This window comes from Ovis aries, chromosome 16 (genome assembly GCF_016772045.2).
Source record: "Ovis aries strain OAR_USU_Benz2616 breed Rambouillet chromosome 16, ARS-UI_Ramb_v3.0, whole genome shotgun sequence".
Classification (NCBI taxonomy): Eukaryota; Metazoa; Chordata; class Mammalia; order Artiodactyla; family Bovidae; genus Ovis; species Ovis aries.
In genome coordinates, this window is record NC_056069.1 from 58,723,723 (window position 1) to 58,743,063 (window position 19,341).

A 19,341-nucleotide genomic window follows, 5' to 3' on the forward strand; every position below is an offset into this window, starting at 1 on the left:
GGAAAAGGCACTTTACTTCCTGCTTTAAAAAGAGAATCGTGTGACATTTCCTCTTCCTGTGCAGTGCATGGAGTGTCTTCAGTGTGCTTGCATGAAGACGGGGACTCAGGAGGGACAACCAAAAACACAACTAATAACACACCTGGTCTCACAAGCAGACTGAAGTGTCCACTCTTACCCCATGAAATATAAACCAGGTGGGAAAGTTAATTTCTCGTTCACCATTTTATGACTAATGTATTAAACATAGGTCAAATATACACCAGTGCTGAGCTTTTCCTTTAATCATGCTTAATTACACCTAAGGCTAGCTCCTGATGAGAGAGAAACACATATTTATCTTTCTTATTTAGCTATATGAATATTTTATAACATTTTCACCAAATATCACCTCATCTGTTTTTTTTTTTTATATAGTGTGATATAGTATGTGTGCTCAGTCATGTCCAACGCTTGCAACCCCATGGATTGTAGCCTGCCAGGTTCCTCTGTTCATGGGATTTTCCAGGCAAGAATACTGGAGTGGGTTGCCATCTCCTCCTCTAGGGAATCTTCAAGTAAGTCATAAATGTGTCTACTTAGATTCACACACTGAAAGTTCCAGAATATTTGTGCAGCTTTTTAGGTTTTCACCCCCGTTGTCAGTTTGCACCAACTCCTCATCACCTAGTCCCGGGGCCCTTCCCACAAAGCCGGTCCAACAGAGAGGCCAGCACCCACAGGAAGTCCGTGGACATGCTGAGAGGTGGACACAAGCTGAGACTGGCAGGTACATGCGGTGGTTCCCCAGTTGTTTCCCAGATTCTGTCTTTGGGGATGATGGTGATAACAAAACACGGGGCCAGAGAAGTCTCAAGCTTTTGGGTTTGTCCATATAGACTTGTTGATGTATGCTAAGGAGCAATGGAGTCAAGTTGTATGCTGTCCATGAAGTCCCCTAGCATTACTGGTTTGACCTTCACTCTACCTTTTCAAACTCAAGGGTGAGCAAAACAGAACAGTAAAACACTATACTCTTAGTTTTAACTACCAACCTGTATTTGGTTCTATCTAGATGTTCCATCTGAGGTTTTATAAGTTAGAAGCAAGAAATATTCTTTGTTTACAAAAAGGCTATTTCAGTGAAAACAATATTTCTGTACTTCAGGAATGCTTCTTAGAACACATCCCATGTTTAAATAAGCTGTTGTTGTTTAACCTCTAAGTGATGTCTGACTCTTCTGTGACCCCATGGACTGTAGCCTGTCAGGCTCCTCTGTCCATGGGATTTCCCAGGCAAGAATACTGGAGTGGGTTGCCATTTCCTTCTCCAGGGGATCTTTCTGACCCAGGGATCTAGCATTTAAAAATGGTGCTAATTTATATATAGTTCCTTCTAATTAGTTTGTTACGTTCATCATACAACTGAATTAAAAACAGAAACATCCAATACCTCGTCCCCTAAAATCTTCTGGTTTGCTGTTTTCCCCCAAACACAGTAACTACTGGAGTCTTATTTTTTACTTTCACTATTATCATATTTAAATGTTTTCACAATTTGGTCTTGCCCCTCTATTTAAAGAATCCTTTTCCCACCTGCCCCATCCCCCAGCACGGTTAAGGATAAACATCATGGGCTGATAACGTGACAAGTTATAAGCTGCCCATGCCATGCTAAGTTGCTTCAGTCATGTCAGACTCTGTGTGACTGCATGGACTGTAGCCCACCAGGCTCCTCTGTCCGTGGGGATTCTCCAGACAAGAATACTGGAGTGGGTTGCCATGCCCTCCTCCAGGGGATCTTCCCAACCACCCAGGTCTCCTGAATTGTGGGCAGATTCTTTACCCACTGAGCCACCAGGGAAGCCCAGGGGTTATGAAAACCCACAGATGCAGGCAAGGGCTGTAGAAATCAAGAAAGGCTGTAGAGATCCTGCTTCGTGTGGCTCTCAAGGTATTGCAAAGCCCCTGGGTCTGAGCTTGAAACTCTTCAGCTCTTCACCCAGAGGACAAAATGGCAGCAGGCCCAACACTGGCTTATGTGGTAAATGCAGGTGAGTGTCCCCATTACAGAAGAATCTAAATGTTAGTTTCATAGACTGCAGCATTTAACATACCTCCTTTTTATTTACAGTAAACATATGGAAACATGAGAAAACATTAGCATCAAACATGTTAATAAGTCAGTCATTCTTAGAAGGGGTTTCTAACTTTGAAATAGTATCCCATTAGCCAGGATTTTTAAAGTTACTTTGTATTTGCCAAAATACAAAATGGGACTAGCAAAGTACCTCCAAAATAAAGACTGCCAAAATAAACTGGAAAAATATTTCCAAAATAGAGACGACCAGAAGTTAGTGAGCCTGAGTATGTTAGTTGTCTACGGTGGCTGTAACACGAACCACAAACTTAGCAACTTAACAACACGTTTATCATCTCACAGGTCTCTAGGTTAGAGGCCTGACACGGGTTCCACGGGCCTAAAATCAAACTGTTGGCAGGGCCTTGTTGCTGCCTGAGGCTCTAGGGGAGAACGTGTTCTCTGGCCTTTTCTAGCTTCCAGAGGCCCCCCACGGTCTTTGGCTTGTGGCTCCTTCATGTAACTGCAGTAACGTCCTCCTTGTAGCTGCTTCAGTGAACAAAACCGCTGCCTTGGTCCGTCTCTGTCTCACCGTTCGTCGCTTCCTCCTATCTCCCCCTGACTGATACTCTCCCAAGTCCCCTCTTCTACTTTAAGGACCCTTGTGATTACACTGGGCCCACCTGGAGAACCCACACCACTCTCTCTATTTCAAAGTTAGTGGATTAGTACTTTAGTTCCACCTGCAATCTTATTCTCCTTGGTCGTTTAACCCAACCTATTCACAGGTTCCCGGGATTAGAATACAGATACGGAGTGGGCGGGGGGGGGAGTAGGGGGAAGGCAAGCATAATTTTGACCTACACAAATTAAATACACATGTAAATACACATAAAATACACCAGTTTAATATTTTTGTGACAGTTCCATAAATGTCATTCAGTTGCCTTAATCTGTAGAATGTCTCTTTTTGGTCTATATAAAACATATTAAACTGGCCAGATGCAACAGTTTAAAACAAAAAAAGAGATATACAACAAATTGTACAACATTACAAAGTAGTGGCTATGTGTATGTACGTGTTTAGATATGTATATATAAAACTATACATGTATATGTGCATGTGAGTATAAACACACACACACAATTTTAAAGTTAATCAAAGGGTTCTGGAAAATCAATATACCACAGAGGTTCCTGGGAAGGTAATGCTTATAAAATAAGGCCATGTTTATGAAGATCCCAAATCAGTCAAAGACAAGATTCCTAGGAAGAACATAAAGGTTACAGCCAAAGAAATTCTTTCCCTTTAGTCCTTTTCCCGTAGTCCTTTTCTTCTCACTTTTTTCCTGTTGTTGTTCTTGTTCAAACTAAATGTCCTTGTGCCCTATTGTGTGTGAAGTGACCAGAGTCTTCACCAACAAGGTCAAACCACCAGCCCACAAACCCGTTAGTGCAGCTGCGCTGGAGGAAACCAGTGAGAACAGAGGAAAGGCACCGTGGGGGTCCCCTGTCCAGGGTACTTGTGCTCCTGGACAGGGAGGTCCCAACTCCTTCCCGGGCAGCAATGCTAGCTTTGGTTTTCTAGAAACGTTACTTGCAAGGGTGACTTCTGTCACTGGCGAGAGCTGGTGCCCAGTCCAGCCTGACTTAAAAGACAGGAATGTGGTAGTGGCGGTCGTTCTCGGTCAGCAGGGAGATCTCCGGCCACTCCCTGAGCGACTCCTCTGGGTAGCAGACTTCAAAGTCTCTGGAGTTAAACTTGAACAGTCTGAACACTTTTATCTTTACTTCCAGGGAGTATCCGAGTACAAACATATCAATCTGTGGGGAGGAGATGAAAGAAAGGTCACGGGTGCACATTCCCAAATGCCCGCCTTCCCCTCCAGCGGAGGGAGAGTGTTCTGCAGCTCGTGATATGATGGGCTCGTGGCCAGACCTACATGTGAACCGTGCGTGGGTGTGGAACTGGGGACAGGCGTGGAAAACGTCTGCGTGGAAGGTAGGGGACAAAGAGAGAAAGGTCTCCGTAGGGGGATCACAGGGCAAGCTGTTTGGAAAAAATATAAAGGAATGCTTGCAAATAAGAGTTATCCTGTTTTCCAACTTTAAAAAAAAAATCATTTTAAATGAATTAATTTTTATTAAAATGTCAGGTAATTTTGAGTACCTCCTAGGAAAGCAAAGCAAAACAAAGCCCCTTTGCTATGGGCATAGAAAAGCATTGTCTGGACTTTCAAAGTTTCAATAACTTCTCTTTACCTGCACTAAGTACCACATGCTTTCCCAAATGTTCTCTCAGTTCGCACCTGGACTTCCTGCCAGGTAACCTCTGTAGTGGGAGAGCCTGTTCCCACCTGAGAGGCAGCGTGAAGGTCAGACAGGTGCCTGGCACTGCTGCTGGCTGGCCACCGGACTGCAAAGACACAGCAGCTGGTGTGGGGCAGGAAGGCTTGTATCTGTCTTCCTGACTGGAGGGCGGTATACCCACCCGCCACCTCTTTGCGGGATTCCCGGATGGCTCAGTGGTAAAGAATCCGCCTGCCAATGCAGGAGACCCAGGTTCAATCCCTGGTCCAGGAAGATTCCCTGCAGGAGGCAATGGCGACCCTTTCCAGTATTCTTGCCTGGAGAATTCCATGGACAGAGGAGCCTCATGGGCCACAGTCCATGAAGTGACAGAGTCGGACACGACTGAAGCGACTCAGCACGCATGCCACTCTTTGCAGTGGGTTTTATCACTGCTGACAGTAAACTGCAGTCACCTACATGCTGAAGTATTGCCAGCACTGTCCTTCATCAGACACACGATTCTTCTGCCCCGTTTACCTGCTCCAGTCCACACGTGTCGCCGACAGAGTTCAGGTGATTCATCATGAAGCTCAAGGGGTCAGATGAGGTTTCCCGGGTAAACAGGAGTCGAAAAAGACTGGGGATGACCTTTTTGGTCTTCATTTGTTCATAAACCTCGGTGACTTGATAGAGCATGATGAACTTCAGGGCTTCGTAAAGTTTACATTCCAGGAGAGCATCAGAAAAAAGGATGTTGCACATACTTCCTCTCTTGTGATAATCTTTAATTCCACTAAATTCAGTCCACTAAAAACACAGATGTTCAGTGAAACTTAGAAGGGAAAGGTCAATACACACACCATTGCATAATCTTTAAAGTACTTGTAAAACAAACCAGGGATTAATGAGGGGACCCATGAACTTTTCATCTCATATCTTTTGACACTGATTGTTGTAATCCTAAGTATTGATTACTTTTACAACAACAAAGTAGTTTAGATATTTTTTCAAAAATACACTGCCTACTAGGTAGACTACTAAAGAAATCAGCCTCCTAAAGCTACCTCTAAGGATGTTGGATTACACAAAGGATAGTCCAGTGACAAAGAGTACTAATTAGCATTCTTCACCACTTCACCACTGGAGTATAAAGCAATCTATGGGTATTTGCTCATTAAATCCTCATAATAACGTTACAGGGTTGAGACTACTCATTTTATTAGTTTTACAGATCAGAAAGCCGTGGCACTGAAATGGCATTTCCCAAGGAGGACTCATTTCAACAATCTAAAATCTGTGTCTAGTAAAAAGCAGGAAAAACTCCTAGTCAAATGATAATATCTGTGCTGCCCCCAAGTTACTAACAGGGTGCATTCTAAAGGGCATCTCCCACTGTCTTGTCTGGACCTCATACCACATTTTTCTAGAAAAACAAAAGTATGTGATTGTTAAGGTTGGCTGGCTAGTTAGCCATAACTGACCTAACAACCATGTAGAACAACATTGCTCTCGATCATTATTTGCGAGGAGAACGAAGAGCAGGAAAGGAAATGGTCAGTTACTAGACGAGTGTTTCTGCCTGCACTTCCTTCTCACGGGACACACAGTGACATGCTTGACACGGGAGGCAAGCGGCCGCGTGTGGGATGCATGCTTTTATTCTTCGTCTTTTTCCCCTGGAGACTCACCTGTGTTTTCAGTAATTCCACACATTTGCGTAATTTTCCAAACACATTGGAACCCGTATACTTCTCAGGACCAAAACTGTACTGCTGGATCCAATTACAACCTTGCGAAAAGAGCAGTTTTTCAGGAAGCTTGAAAAGGAAGTAGATGCCAACAGTGGTCAGTATCTCAGCGTGTCTGACACACAGCTCGGAATATGGCACAGCGGGTAATCTTAGCTCATTTAGAATTCGTCAGTGTAAAAGATTGTAATGACAGTTAAGTAAAACATAGTCTCTGTTTAGATTTGTGGATTGATTTGGGTCACCTTCTTGATTCAGTTTTACAACAGATGAAAACATGAATGAACACTATGTCTACAGAAACAATCTTTTTACATAAAACACTTCCCAGACTTCCTAGGTATATCCATTTAGAAATTATGTTTAACCAAACATCATTAGAGTAACTGGCCAACCCACTACATCAGGGAACACATGGATTATAGAAGGATGCTTTCTGTGGTTCAAACCTAGCTCTTCACTGGTCTGCTGAGAGGTTACTCAACCAGCGCTAGTTATGTTACCTCTTAGCACATCCTCCACCGTAAATGAAGGACAATCCTATCCATTTTTCAGGACTCTTGTTGGATTAAATATGATCATGGCATGCATAAAAATCAGATCCACTGTGAGCATCTGATCCACCTTCCACCCTGCTGAGCTTGTGGACCCCAGGGTCTTGGCTATGTTCTCTGTCCTCAGCAACTAGCAGCAGGGCTGGCACACAGCATACACTTGACAACTGCTACGTTAAACTAAACTACCAATAAAACAACTCTAAGTAAAAGATGTTAAGGAAATAGACCATGTGGAGTTATATATATGCATATACTTTATATTTCTTTGCTTCTCCATCCTTAAATGTGCATCTGTGGTTAGGCATATTGTTGTCATTCAGTTGCTAAGTCATGTCCGACTCTTTGTGACCCCATGGACTGCAGCATGCCAGGTTTCCCTGTCCTTCACTATCTCCTAGAGTTTGCTCACACTTATGTAATAAGCATATTACATTCAAATAAAAATTAAGGTTATTCATCAAGAATATATTGCCTGGCACTGTCATAAAAAAAAAAAAACAGGCACTGGCTGGGCAAAAATCTTTGCAAATGGTGTATCTGATAAAGCACTTGTATTCAGAATATATAAAGAACCCTCAAAACTCAATTTAAAAAATTGGGCAAAGGATTTGAACTAAGACTTCTCCAAGGAGGCAATGTGGGTGGCAAATTAGCACCTGAAAAGGTGTTCAATATCATTACCTGTTAGAGGAATGCAAACCAAAAGCAGTGATACAAATGCATCCTTATTAGAATGGCTAAAAAGCAAACAAAAAATCTGAGAAGGTAGCACACCTGGAACTCACTTGTTATTGGCGGGAAGGCAAAATGGCAGAGCCGCTTAGGAAAAGACTTGGCAGGTTCTTACAAAGCTAAAGAAAAACCTGTCATGTGACCCAGCAATCTCATTCCTAGGTATTTACCCAAAAGGAATGAAAACTTACATTCATATAAAATCCTGAATTGGAATATTTGTAACAGCCTTATTCATAACTGTTAAAAACTGGAAGCAATCCACATATCCTTCACCTTAAGCATGAATGGATAAACAAGATGTCTTCTATTCATATGAAGGAACACCACTCAACAATAAAAGCACTGAACTACAAATCCATGGAACAACACAGACGATCTGCAAATGCATTATGCTAAGTGAAAAGGGCAGATTCAAAAGTCTACACAATGGGTCATTCCATTTCTCTGACATTCTGGAAAAGGCAAAACTAAAGGGACAGAAAACCTATCAGTGGATGCCTGGGGTGAGAGACGATTGACAAAAAAGGGATATGAGGACATCTTTGGGATGGCGCTTACACACTGTGCTTGTCAATGCTCAAATAGCCAGAGCAGAAACGTGGATTAAAGGACTTTACTTACAAAAGACAGACGCCCTTCTCAAGAAAAAATGCTGGCATTACAAACAAAATTGAGTACGACTATCTGAGATGATTTCTTTGCAAACTGGCAAGACAGACAGAGGACTGAGCTAAAGGACCTTCAATCTCCTGACACCTTGTGTACAATACAAAACCACCCGCAGAAGACCCCAGACTCTGTGTTGCAGTTCCTATCAGCATGACTTTTGCCAAATTTCCAGCGTGAGGACCTAACGTACCTTCACGATATCCTTTTCTTTCATCCAGGATGGGAAAGCGAGGCCCCGGCTGAAGATCTGAAACAGCACCGACCTCAGGGCATCATAGTTGTCTCTCCTGACTTGTCGAACACATTTAATATGCCGCCGCCAAAACAGCTCCTCGTAAGCCTATTGGCACCAGAGGAAAAAGCTGTTATTAATTCCACTGGACAAGAGACTAAAGGAAGCTAATTCATGGCATCTTTAGCAAGGCACTACTCCCAAATAAAGTGGACAACAGAAACAGAACCAGTATCGGTTATGAATGTGACCACATGTAATTTTCAAGTGGCTTTTGTGTGTGCAGAGTCCATGTGATGCTATTTTAGTTGATAACTTCCTGGAAGCCCAGTCAGGGAATGTCATTGTGGGGAGAGGATGGCTACAACCTGACTGCAGTAAAAACTATTATATGTACTTTTAAGTCCATGCTAAAGAGTAATTGGAAAGTACTTCTTTTTCCTTTTTGACTTTTTTTGGCTTTTGCCAGTGACAAGAGCTGAGGATATTTACCAAGACTGGTCTGATGGAAAGTTCTAAAAAAAAAACCCTCAAAATATTTTATGTCAAGGTGCCTGATCCCTTCAAGGACAGAAGTCTCCAATGCATGTGCAGATTAAAAATATATCTTTATTTGGTTGCACTGGCTCTTAGTTGCAGCATGTGGGATCTAGTTCCCTGACCATGGATTGAACCCAGGCCTCCTGCACTGGGAGTCTTAGCCACTGGACCACCAGGGAAGCCCCTTGCAGATGTTTTAATACTCCTGGCCAGGAGAGAGCTGAAGAGGGTACAATGCTCAAGTGTCCTGAAATTACAGGCCTAATTTACCCAAGTCCTCGAAGGCCCCAGTGCTAGGTGAAAGGTCTGAAGGTGATGCCTAGCGGCTGTTTGGCTTTTAACTGCAGCCATGGTTGTTCCTGGCTCCATATTTGGTAAAGCATAGTGGAATGCAAGCTTCCTGATTTTTACACACAAATTCTCCATCCACCACGACCTGAATAAACAGACACACACCTTCCTCATCAGCTTGGCATGGGGTGTCTCTCCTTTCCACTCTCTTGCACAATAACTGAGTAAATCAACTTCCGCCTCCACGCTGAGGTTCCCTGAACCAAACCGAAAATACACGGCAGTGAATTTTCCCTTCCCTTTCCCTTCTTGAACCCTCTCTTAAAATAAGGAAACACAGGCGTGAAAATATTTACTTTTGAATCTTCTCTGCAGATATCCAATCCACCTAAAAGATAAATGGAAATAGTAACATCAAAATTCTATTTTTAACAGCGAGGGCATTTCTGAAATTTAAAGATGACAGAGCCACATACCATTTCAGCCGGTGCCCTAAATGCAGATGCAGCCTTCTGAAGTAGCAGAGGATGGCTGCCAAGAGCGAAACTGCCAAGGTCACTGACCCCTTCACCACTCTCCACGCGGTATCTAAGGCTTGGCTGGTGACTAGTGTCCAGGAGTGAACTTGGTCATTTCCTACAAAAATGTAATAATAATAATAATACTATAGCACACAGGGAACTATACTCAACATCCTGGGATAAACCATAATGGAAAAGAATATAGAAAGGTATGTATATATGTGTATAACTGACTCACTTTGCTGTACAGCAGAAATTAACACTGTAAATCAACTAGACTTCAATAAAAAAAAAATCATGAAGTACAATTACACAAGCCTGCTTTATTTAACAGAGAAGGCAATGGCCTGGAAAATCCCATGGACGGAGGAGCCTGGTAGGCTGCAGTCCATGGGGTCGCTAAGAGTCGGACATGACTGAGCGACTTCACTTTCACTTTTCCCTTTCATGCATTGGAGAAGGCAATGGCAACCCACTCCAGTGTTCTTGCCTGGAGAATCCCAGGGACGGGGGAGCCTGGTGGGCTGCCGTCTATGGGGTCGCACAGAGTTGGACATGACTGAAGTGACTTAGCAGCAGCAGCAGCTTTATTTAAGGGGAAGAAAATACACTGGATAATTTTACCTGTAAAGAGTCATCACTGATTTAGATAGACATTTTTAGAGCATTTAAAAATTCAATCTAAATATTGAATAATCAGTGTCATACATATCTTTGTCCTACAAAATTCAAGAGGAATAGGAAACATAAAGAGCATGGGTTTCAGAATCCCTCAAAGCTGAATATAAAACCCATCTTTCCCGTCTTATTCAGCTGTGTGACGGTGGGATCCTTCACTTCTTTGACCCTAGATTGTCTTGACTATAAAATGAGAGTCAAAATACTGACCTTGCTGGACAACGAGGAAATGAAATTAGTTAAGAACCAGCCCAGTGCACCTCACCCTGTGTAGAAGATCTGTTAAATCCAAGAATGATCAAGGGGGTCTGCTCAGCACCCAGCCCTAACCCCGGGGACCTCAGGCCGTGCCCCCTCCACCTTGCCCATGCTGATACTTCTCGGTCATGACAGGCCATGACACAGGGCATCACCTGAGCCCAGGACGAGGCTCAGACTGCAGGCACGAAGAGGGACATCGTTTCCAGAAAGGGGGCCACGTGGAAGAGACATGTGTGGACATAGGTGTGCAGCTTATGGGGTCCACTACGATTCCTGTGACCAGAGGGATAATTCATTGGCCCAGAGAGCTCAAACTGAGAACTTGCAATATTTTACTATCTGCAACAGATTCCTGATTGTATTATGTTCAAAGATGTAAAATGCTGAAGTACAAATAAGGAAGAGAACTTTTGGATAGTCGCCAAACCTCCTGGGGTTCACTGTGAAGCAGTTCCCTCCCTTAGTAAAAAAAAAAATCCAATGATTAACTGGAGTCAAAGCCTCATGGATTTGGAATTTACAATTTTAATCATAAGCAATAAAGTTGATATACATTCTCTAGAAGGAAATATATATACTCTCAGTAAAGAAAGGGTACATCACATACCCTTTAAGATGTTTCCCCAATGCTAACATGCTAACAAGTAATTATGGACAAGTACATTTTCAAGAGCAGGTGCATATCTGTTCAGAACAATTGATTAGCTGCTAATTATATATTTACTCTTGCCTAGACATTTATGACTAGAGTAAATATATCATTAGCAGCTAATCAATTTTCACTTTCATGCATTGGAGAAGGAAATGGCAACCCACTCCAGTGTTCTTGCCTGGAGAATCACAGGGACGGGGGAGGCTGGTGGGCTGCCGTCTATGGGGTCGCACAGAGTTGGACAAAACTGAAGTGACTTAGCAGCAGCAGCAGCAGCAGCAATTTCTGAAAAATTTTAATGAACTGTTTCAAAATGTAAGCTGTAATGCATTTGCACCTATAAGGTAAGATTTTTACTAAAAACTCTACGGTATTCCTCTGAAAGGATGTGTATGTAACATCACAGTAAAAAGGTGGATCATTGTATGTGCACATAGTCACTGACTGGTTGATGAGCATTTGGATTGTTTCCGCATCTTACAAACATTCCCCTCCACCAGCCCTGTGGACTCATGGTGTCTTTTAGGATAATTTCTATAAGAGGGAACTCTGGGTCCAGATGTGTGCACACTTTCAGCTGTGACAGATGTTGCCAGGATGCCTCCCGAAGCAAACCGTCGGTTAACACTCCCACCACAGACGAGCCTCCGTTTCCCGAAAGCCAGGACTGGTGATGCTTTTCTCACAGTAACACACTCACCTTTCTTCTTCCATGAAGAGCCTTTTAGAGCAGCGGTCCCCAACCTTTTTGGCACCAGGTTTCATGGAAGAATTTTTTTCCACAGACTAGGGAGGGGGGATGATTCAAGCACATTTACTGTGCAGTGTATTTCTGTTATTACATCAGCTCCACCCCAGATCCTCAGACATTAAACCCTGGAAGTTGGGGACCCCTGTAGAGCATCTGCCTACATCCCACTGGGTCATCCTGGTTTTCTGTGGACATGGAGCGCTTCCAGGCCCTGGGCTGGAGCCTCCATTGGGCATGGCTCTCATTGGTCACGGACTCCAACCAACATACTCCATTCTTAAAAGGTACTGCCCTGCCCCTCGGGGCATTTGAGACCCCTGAAATGGGGGTTTCTCCTGAGCCTGAGCCCTCTCAGCAGCTGCCAGGGCCTCCATGGAGACCCACTGCAGACTATGGTCTCCTCACACCCACACCTGCACCCACACGCATGGACTTCCCTAGCCTCCTGCCCTAATCCTCAAAATTAAACCCCGCCTCCAAACTTGGAGAAAGGACGATCTGATCAACTTATCAGAAAAAATCATGTGAGGCCTAAACAGCCCCTTCTCGGGAAAAATGGGAACAGCAGCCTAAAGTCCTTGTATTCACTCGGCCCAGGGCACCCACAGGTGTCGGTCAATAACTCAGACCAAGAAGGGCCAGGGAGTGGACCGTGGGCGCTGCTGTGGGTACCAGCAGGACTTGGACCTGCGACTTAGAGATGACCGGAGGTGTTCATACAACTTCATAAGCAAACATTATCAGGAATGCGGCTTCTCAGTCAAAGGAGAGGAAACACAGTGTTTTAGTAGGAAAAAGTATGATTTTTAATTAAATTAATTAAAAGAGCTACAATTTGAGCTTCGTGTCAGACTCTGTGGCAAGTGTTTCATAGGAATTATCTCATTTGCTCCTGCCCTGATCCTGTTGTACATGGGGTGGGGGACTCTATGCCCCAAAGTGTCTGTTCCTTCACCCCAGGGGGCAGGGCAGGACCCCCAGTTCCAGGATGCAGGGAGCGCTGTTACCATTACCCTGGTAATACCCGCCTCTTGGAGCTGCTAGACAGTTGAAGGCTGAGCTCGCAGTCAGGTGCACAGGAAGTACCCAGCCCATGTTCATTATTATTTTATCACCTGAGGACACTTCAAGGGAGAGAAAGATTAAATAACCCGTAAAGCTGGAGTCCAAACCCGGGCAAGGTCATGCTGGACACCGTATCACTCCCCAACCTGCCTCTGAAGGACAGAGCTGAGTGGACCCTTAATCAGCTCTGCTACAGCAAGTGGAAAATAGACTCTTTAAAAAGAAAATTTAAAAAAAAAAATTATCCTGTAACAGGATTACAACTCCAAATGACAGACACAGAGGAGAACAACACAAGTGAGGCGCCGAGCAGAAGACTATCATGATCACAGCTTTGACGATCTCGTGAGTCAGATCTCATTTCCCCAAAAGCAGCTGAGAGGGGATAAGATCTTCCACGTCAGACTCTTCCTGGGATCCCCCGGGCCAGCCAGACAGACGGAAGTCAGCACCCGCCTGCCCCACTTCCCCTCCACTACCCGGCACCCTCACAAATGAGCTGGCCTTCGGGGGGAGCCCCCTGGACTAACAGGAAAAGAAGTTCCACTATCAGGGACTTAGTCTTTCAACATAATCAACAGAGGACGGAGAACAAGGGTCAGAAACAAGGGGAACTGGGGGGCAGGGCGGGGGGAGTCTGGCAGTGAAGAAAAGCGAGCGCTGCCAGGAATTATGGATTTGATCCTTTTTAAGGCTCATCAAGAGATAAAAATGAGATTTCTTTAACACTTTTGGGCTGGACCACCTGGGTGGTGGCTGAAAATGAGGCAATATATAAAGTATGGGGCATTTCTGTGATGCTGGAAAGTGGGTGAACTAGGTCTCACGCGTTCCCCACAACCCCATCCCCAGCAGTACCACCTGCGGAGACTCCATTTCTCCCACCACACACACACACACACACATACACACACACACACGCCCGAAAGGAACACCCAGGGAGCTGTGATCTCCTTGGGTGACGATGCCAGAGCCTCCTGCAGCCCAGAGTGTGGCCACCTTGACACTAGCATCCCACCTGTGACTGACGAGACCACTAGCTACAACTGAAAAAATTAAAAGCTCCTGGATTTTTTGTGTGTGGCAAAATTCTACTCAGAATTTTTTGTTTCTGTTCACTAGAATGTACCAAAACTGAAATAATTCAAACAGGAAACCAAAAAGAAAAAAAACAAACCTGAAAACAAAACTTAAAAAGACACAGAAGAGCCGGAAACTTGAGTGATGACACTGATAGCCCTTTTGCCCTGAGGCTCAGGCTCACTCTCCTGGAGACCCCCAGGGTCTGGCTGGCCTCCTGCCTCTACCCTGTCCACTCCCCCCAGGTCGCTACTCCCCCTACCCTCAGCTCCTCTGCCCCCGGGGCCCCGGCCCACTGCCACCCTCCTGAAGCAGAGGTGGCAGATGAAGGGCTACAGAGTGGGCGTGGGGGGTGGTTGGGCGGTGGAAGCTAGGCCTGAGCTACAAGACAGAAAAGGCAGTTTAATTTAGATGTTTGGGACAGATCACGTGGTAAAATCACCTTGTTAAAAACTTCAAAGTCCTGCCTTACAGCCAGCGGAACTCTGCTCCTTGGATGGCATCGTCAACTCAATGGACACGAATCTGAGCAAACTCCAGGAGACAGTGAAGGGCAGGGAAGCCTGGTGTTGCAGTCCCTGAGGGAGCAAAGAGTCAGACAACGACTGAGCGACCGAACAACAGCCCTTGGAATTCTGCTCAGTGTGATGTGGCAGCCTGGATGGGAAGAGAGTTCAGGGGAGAACGGACACATGTTTATGTATGGCTGAGTCCCTTTGCTGTTCACTTGAAACTAGCAGGACATTGCTAATTGGCTATACTCCAACTAACCCAGAAAGCCAGGAGGAACCAAAGAGCCTCTTGATGAAAGTGAAAGAGGAGAATGGAAGAAGCTGGCTTAAAACTCAACATTCAGAAAACAAAGATCATGGCACCCGGTCCCATCACTTCGTGGCAAATCAATGGGGGAAAAAAGGAAACAGTGGCAGATTTTACTTTCTTGGGCTCCAAAATCACTGCAGATGGTGACTGCAGCCATAAAATTAAAAGACAGTTGCTCCTTAGAAGAAGAGCTATGACAAACCTAGACAGCGTATTAAAAAGCAGAGACATTACTTTGTTGACAAAGGTCCGTCTAGTCAAAGCTATGGTTTTTCCAGTAGTCATGTATGGATGTGAGAGCTGGACCATAAAGAAAGCTGAGGGCTGAAGAATTGTTGCTTTTGAACTGTGGTGTTAGAGAAGACTCTTGAGAGTTCCTTGGACTGCAAGGAGATCCAACCAGTCCATCCTCAAAGAAATCAACCCTGAACATTCATTGGAATGACTGATGATGAAGCTCCAATCCTTTGGCTACCTGATGTGAAGAAAGGACTTACTGGAAAAGACCCTGATGCTGGGAAAGACTGAGGGCAGGAGGAGAAGGGGATCACAGAGGATGAGATGGTTGGATGGCATCACCGACTCGATGGACATGAATTTGAGTACGCTCCGGGAGTTGGTGATGGACAAGGAGGCCTAGTGTGCTGCTATCCGTTTGGGTCACAGAGTCAGACACAACTGAGCGACTGAACTGAACTGATACCCCAATACAAAATAATTGTAAAAAGCCCTGAAACTTCAAGGTCAAAAATACTTTTAAACTTAAAAAATACAACAGCTATTTCTATCAGCTTCAAAAATACAACAGCTATTTCTATCAGCTTCAAAAATACAACAGCTATTTCTATCAGCTTCAAGGCCATATTCTGGTTAATTAGCAGGAGACTGGCCAAGAGAGACCAATGGGTTAGGAAGCAATCAAGGAGAGGGGGTGGGAAAGGCTCCCTGCCCCAGGACATCCCTGCAGGCTCTCTGTAGCAGGGCTGGTGGAGGGGTGGGGGTGCCAAAGAGAGGAGTCAACTGAGGCCACGTGGTTCAGTGGACAGGGAGGGGCCCCGGAAGGCCCCTGCCCCTCATCCCTTGGTTATTCTACTTCCCACCCTGGGCTGGGAGCTGGACTGGCAGGCACTGATGTGAAAAGACACAGTCTCTGGCTCCAGGGAGTTCAGGGTCCAGTGGCACGATGCTCTGCTGCTGGGAAAGGTTACTTGTCAGCTTGTCTAGGCCCACAGGTTACACGTCCTGGTGTCGGGGCCCCGCCAGGACTCAGAATAACACAGAGTCCTCACACTGTCTGCCCCGGTGGGTTGACTCTCTCAGAGCTGAGTTCTGAGACATAAAGCAAAATGTGGTTTGTTCATCCAGAGGAATAAATGAAGCAATGTGGAAACAGAATGATAAACACACAGAACAAATCTTGTTAGGTCATCAAGTTTTCTGAATAGTCTGGAGCCCTAGAAGACTGCTGGAGATGTTCAGAACGTCGGTCAGCACAGCAGGGTGACAGCCTGGGTTTGTAACAACCAGCACAGCCTCAGGCTCAAGCAAAACCACAGGTTATTTGGTTGTTTCTGTGTCAGTTATGGGGGAGAGAGAACAAATAACCTCTTTACAAATCTTGGAAACGGTGAGCTCCAAAGACTTTCTACACTTTTGGATTTCAGGCATTAGTCCTGCTTAAGAAACAACAGTCTTCATTTAGTAAAGTTCTATAACCAACGACGACAAGATCAGTATCACTGAGGAAGAGAACCGCCAACGTGCAAGCTTTTTATCTTGAAAGTCGTGACCAGTGAGTCACAGGACCATAGCCCTGAGAGACAACTGACTTCAAGCTAGGTACACAGTCCACATCCCACAGGACTGGGCACGTCTACCCCAGGCTCCTTCCTGCCAACCCAGAGTTCAACAAATGCAGCAGGAAATGCTCCTTGCCAACACCAAGAGGACTGTTGAGTTCAGTTGCTCAGTCGTGTCCGACTGTTTGCAACCCCATGAATTGCAGCATGCCAGGCATCCCTGTCCATCACCAACTCCTGGAGTTTACCCAAACTCATGTCCGTTGAGTTGGTGATGCCATCCAGCCATCTCATCCTCTGCCATCACCTTCTCCTCTTGCCCCCAATCCCTCCCAGCATCAGGGTCTTTTCCAATGAGTCAACTCTTCACATGAGGTGGCCAAAGTATTGGAGTTTCAGCTTCAGCATTAGTCCTTCCAACGAACACCCAGGACTGATCTCCTTTGGATGGACTGGTTGGATCTCCTTGCAGTTCAAGGGACTCTCAAGAGTCTTCTCCAACACCATAGTTCAAAAGCATCAATTTTTCGGTGCTCAGGCTTCTTCACAGTCCAACTCTCACATCCATACATGACCACTGGAAAATCCATAGCCTTGACTAAACAGACCTTTGTTGGCAAAGTAATGTCTCTGCCTTTGAATATGCTATCTAGGTTGGTCATAACTTTCCTTCCAAGAAATGTGTCTTTTAATTTCATGGCAATCACCATCTGCAGTGATTTTGGAGCCCCCAAAAATAAAGTCTGACACTGTTTCCACTGTTTCCCATCTATTTCTCATGAAGTGATGGGACCAGATGCCATGATCTTAGTTTTCTGAATGTTGAGCTTTAAGCCAACTTTTTCACTCTCTTTCACTTTCATCAAGGGGCTTTTTAGTTCCTCTTCATTTTCTGCCATAAGGGTGGTGTCATCTGCATATCTGAGGTTATTGATATTTCTCCCAGCAATCTTGATTCCAGCTTGTGCTTCTTCCAGCCCAGCGTTTCTCATGATGTACTCTGCATATAAGTTAAATAAGCAGGGGAATATACCACGTTTTTAATAACATCATAGCTCAGTATCTTCATGTACTGGGCACATCCTTAGGCTGGCGGAATAAGCCTAGGACCCAGTCTTTATTCTGTCATTTTCTAGCTGCAGAACCTCAGATGAGTCAGCCCCAAGAGTCTCCCCAGCAGTGGAGACCAACAGTGATGCGGGAGGGTGGTAATGAGACACAGGAAGCCCCGAGTGTGCTCACAACACACAGGCCGTGAATCTGTGCAAGCTGTCGGCTGAGCCCCTCCAAGTGGTCACCATCAGTGTCTCCACGCCTCTGGGGTGGAAACTCACCCCCCGCTGATGGAAGCCCATTTCCTTTTCTGGGTGTTTCTCCAACGACCAGATGTATCACTATTCTACGACTACAGATGACGCTGCTCTGTAGGCCGGGTACCAATGCCACCATGGTGAACTGGAAAGACTGGATGTTCCTCCGTCCATTCACACCTGGATAGACTGTCCTCATGTGTCTGCAGCACGACCAAGGCCGTGCAGAGGACACTGGTGGGGGTAACACAGGGACCTGACCTGGACCCGAGCTGGGGGAGGCTCCCCTGAGGATGTGAGGCGGGGCTGGGACCCAGAGCCTGGATGGGAAATTGAGGGGAGACCAGCAAGGCTGCATCCCCTTAGGAGACGCTGATGCTGAAGAGCAAGGAAAGCCACCCCCCGCCGGACTGGAAGCAAGAGGCTGGCATGAGCAGACCTGTCACCACCACCTGCGTTGTCACTGCTTGGGGTCACGAGGAACATGTCCAAGCCCCCTCCCTCACGACAGCTTCTCAGATTAGTGACCATTTCACAGGGACACAGGATGCTCTGGGCTGGAATTCTACTTGTTCTCTGAGGTCCAAGTCACACCAGCCCCTTGGCAGGATGAATCCCTCCCCCGGTACCCCTTGACCCCACCCCCCGCCAACGCTGTCCACATTGCAGGTGGGTTCCGGTTCACTGTATTCATGACTGTGTCTCCTATGGGCCAGAAAGCCCCTCTGAGGTGAAAGCTGAGCCTTAATTCACTGTGGACCTGGCCACTGGTGTACATGCACTTCATCTTTGAAGCCTGGAGAAAGCAAGCAGAAGCCTGAACTTGAACCCGCATGCTCCGACTCAAGGTCAGTGCCCCTTGAATTAACTACACAACTGCCTTCCCTGAGTACTTCTCTTCCAAGAATTCAAAACAGTTAACGAGCACGAACTCTGAAGGCAGCTGGCATTCCCACAGTGCCTTTTCCTCTTCTGGCTCAGACACCCCGGTTCTCCCCACCAGGCCTCACTTGACATGGTTTGGTGCGGGGTGGCGGGGTGGGAGGGAGGCCTCTTCACCATCCCTGTGACCCTTTTGGGGACCCACCCCAACTTAAAGTGTGACCATGGGCTGGAACACACTGTCCTGGGTGTGACGCAAGCAGGGGAGCCATCAACCACGTGACCACTGCTTCACTCTCCAGCGGAGTCAGCAAGCTTTCCGTGCAGGGCCAGAGAGGGAAGATTCCAGGCACTGCCGGCCATCTGGCCTCCATCCCACCTGCTCACATCGGCCCCT

The 19,341-nt window shown here is 45.8% G+C and overlaps 1 protein-coding gene across 2 annotated transcripts in view; it reads right to left on the reverse strand.

Moving 5' to 3' along the window:
• Positions 1 to 2,086: 2,086 nt before the first annotated feature.
• The window catches only part of OTULINL (OTU deubiquitinase with linear linkage specificity like), a 30,055-nt gene continuing 12,800 nt past the window's right edge, over positions 2,087 to 19,341 (reverse strand). For both annotated transcript variants that reach the window (XM_027980160.3, XM_042233929.2), the window contains exons 2-8: positions 9,600 to 9,759; positions 9,480 to 9,511; positions 9,289 to 9,380; positions 8,251 to 8,400; positions 6,040 to 6,168; positions 4,889 to 5,158; positions 2,087 to 3,883 (exon numbers count right to left, since the gene is read on the reverse strand). In XM_027980160.3, the coding sequence (XP_027835961.2) occupies positions 3,710 to 3,883; positions 4,889 to 5,158; positions 6,040 to 6,168; positions 8,251 to 8,400; positions 9,289 to 9,380; positions 9,480 to 9,511; positions 9,600 to 9,759 (1,007 nt within the window). In that variant the 3' untranslated portion in view covers positions 2,087 to 3,709. The remainder of the gene's footprint in view (positions 3,884 to 4,888; positions 5,159 to 6,039; positions 6,169 to 8,250; positions 8,401 to 9,288; positions 9,381 to 9,479; positions 9,512 to 9,599; positions 9,760 to 19,341) is intronic.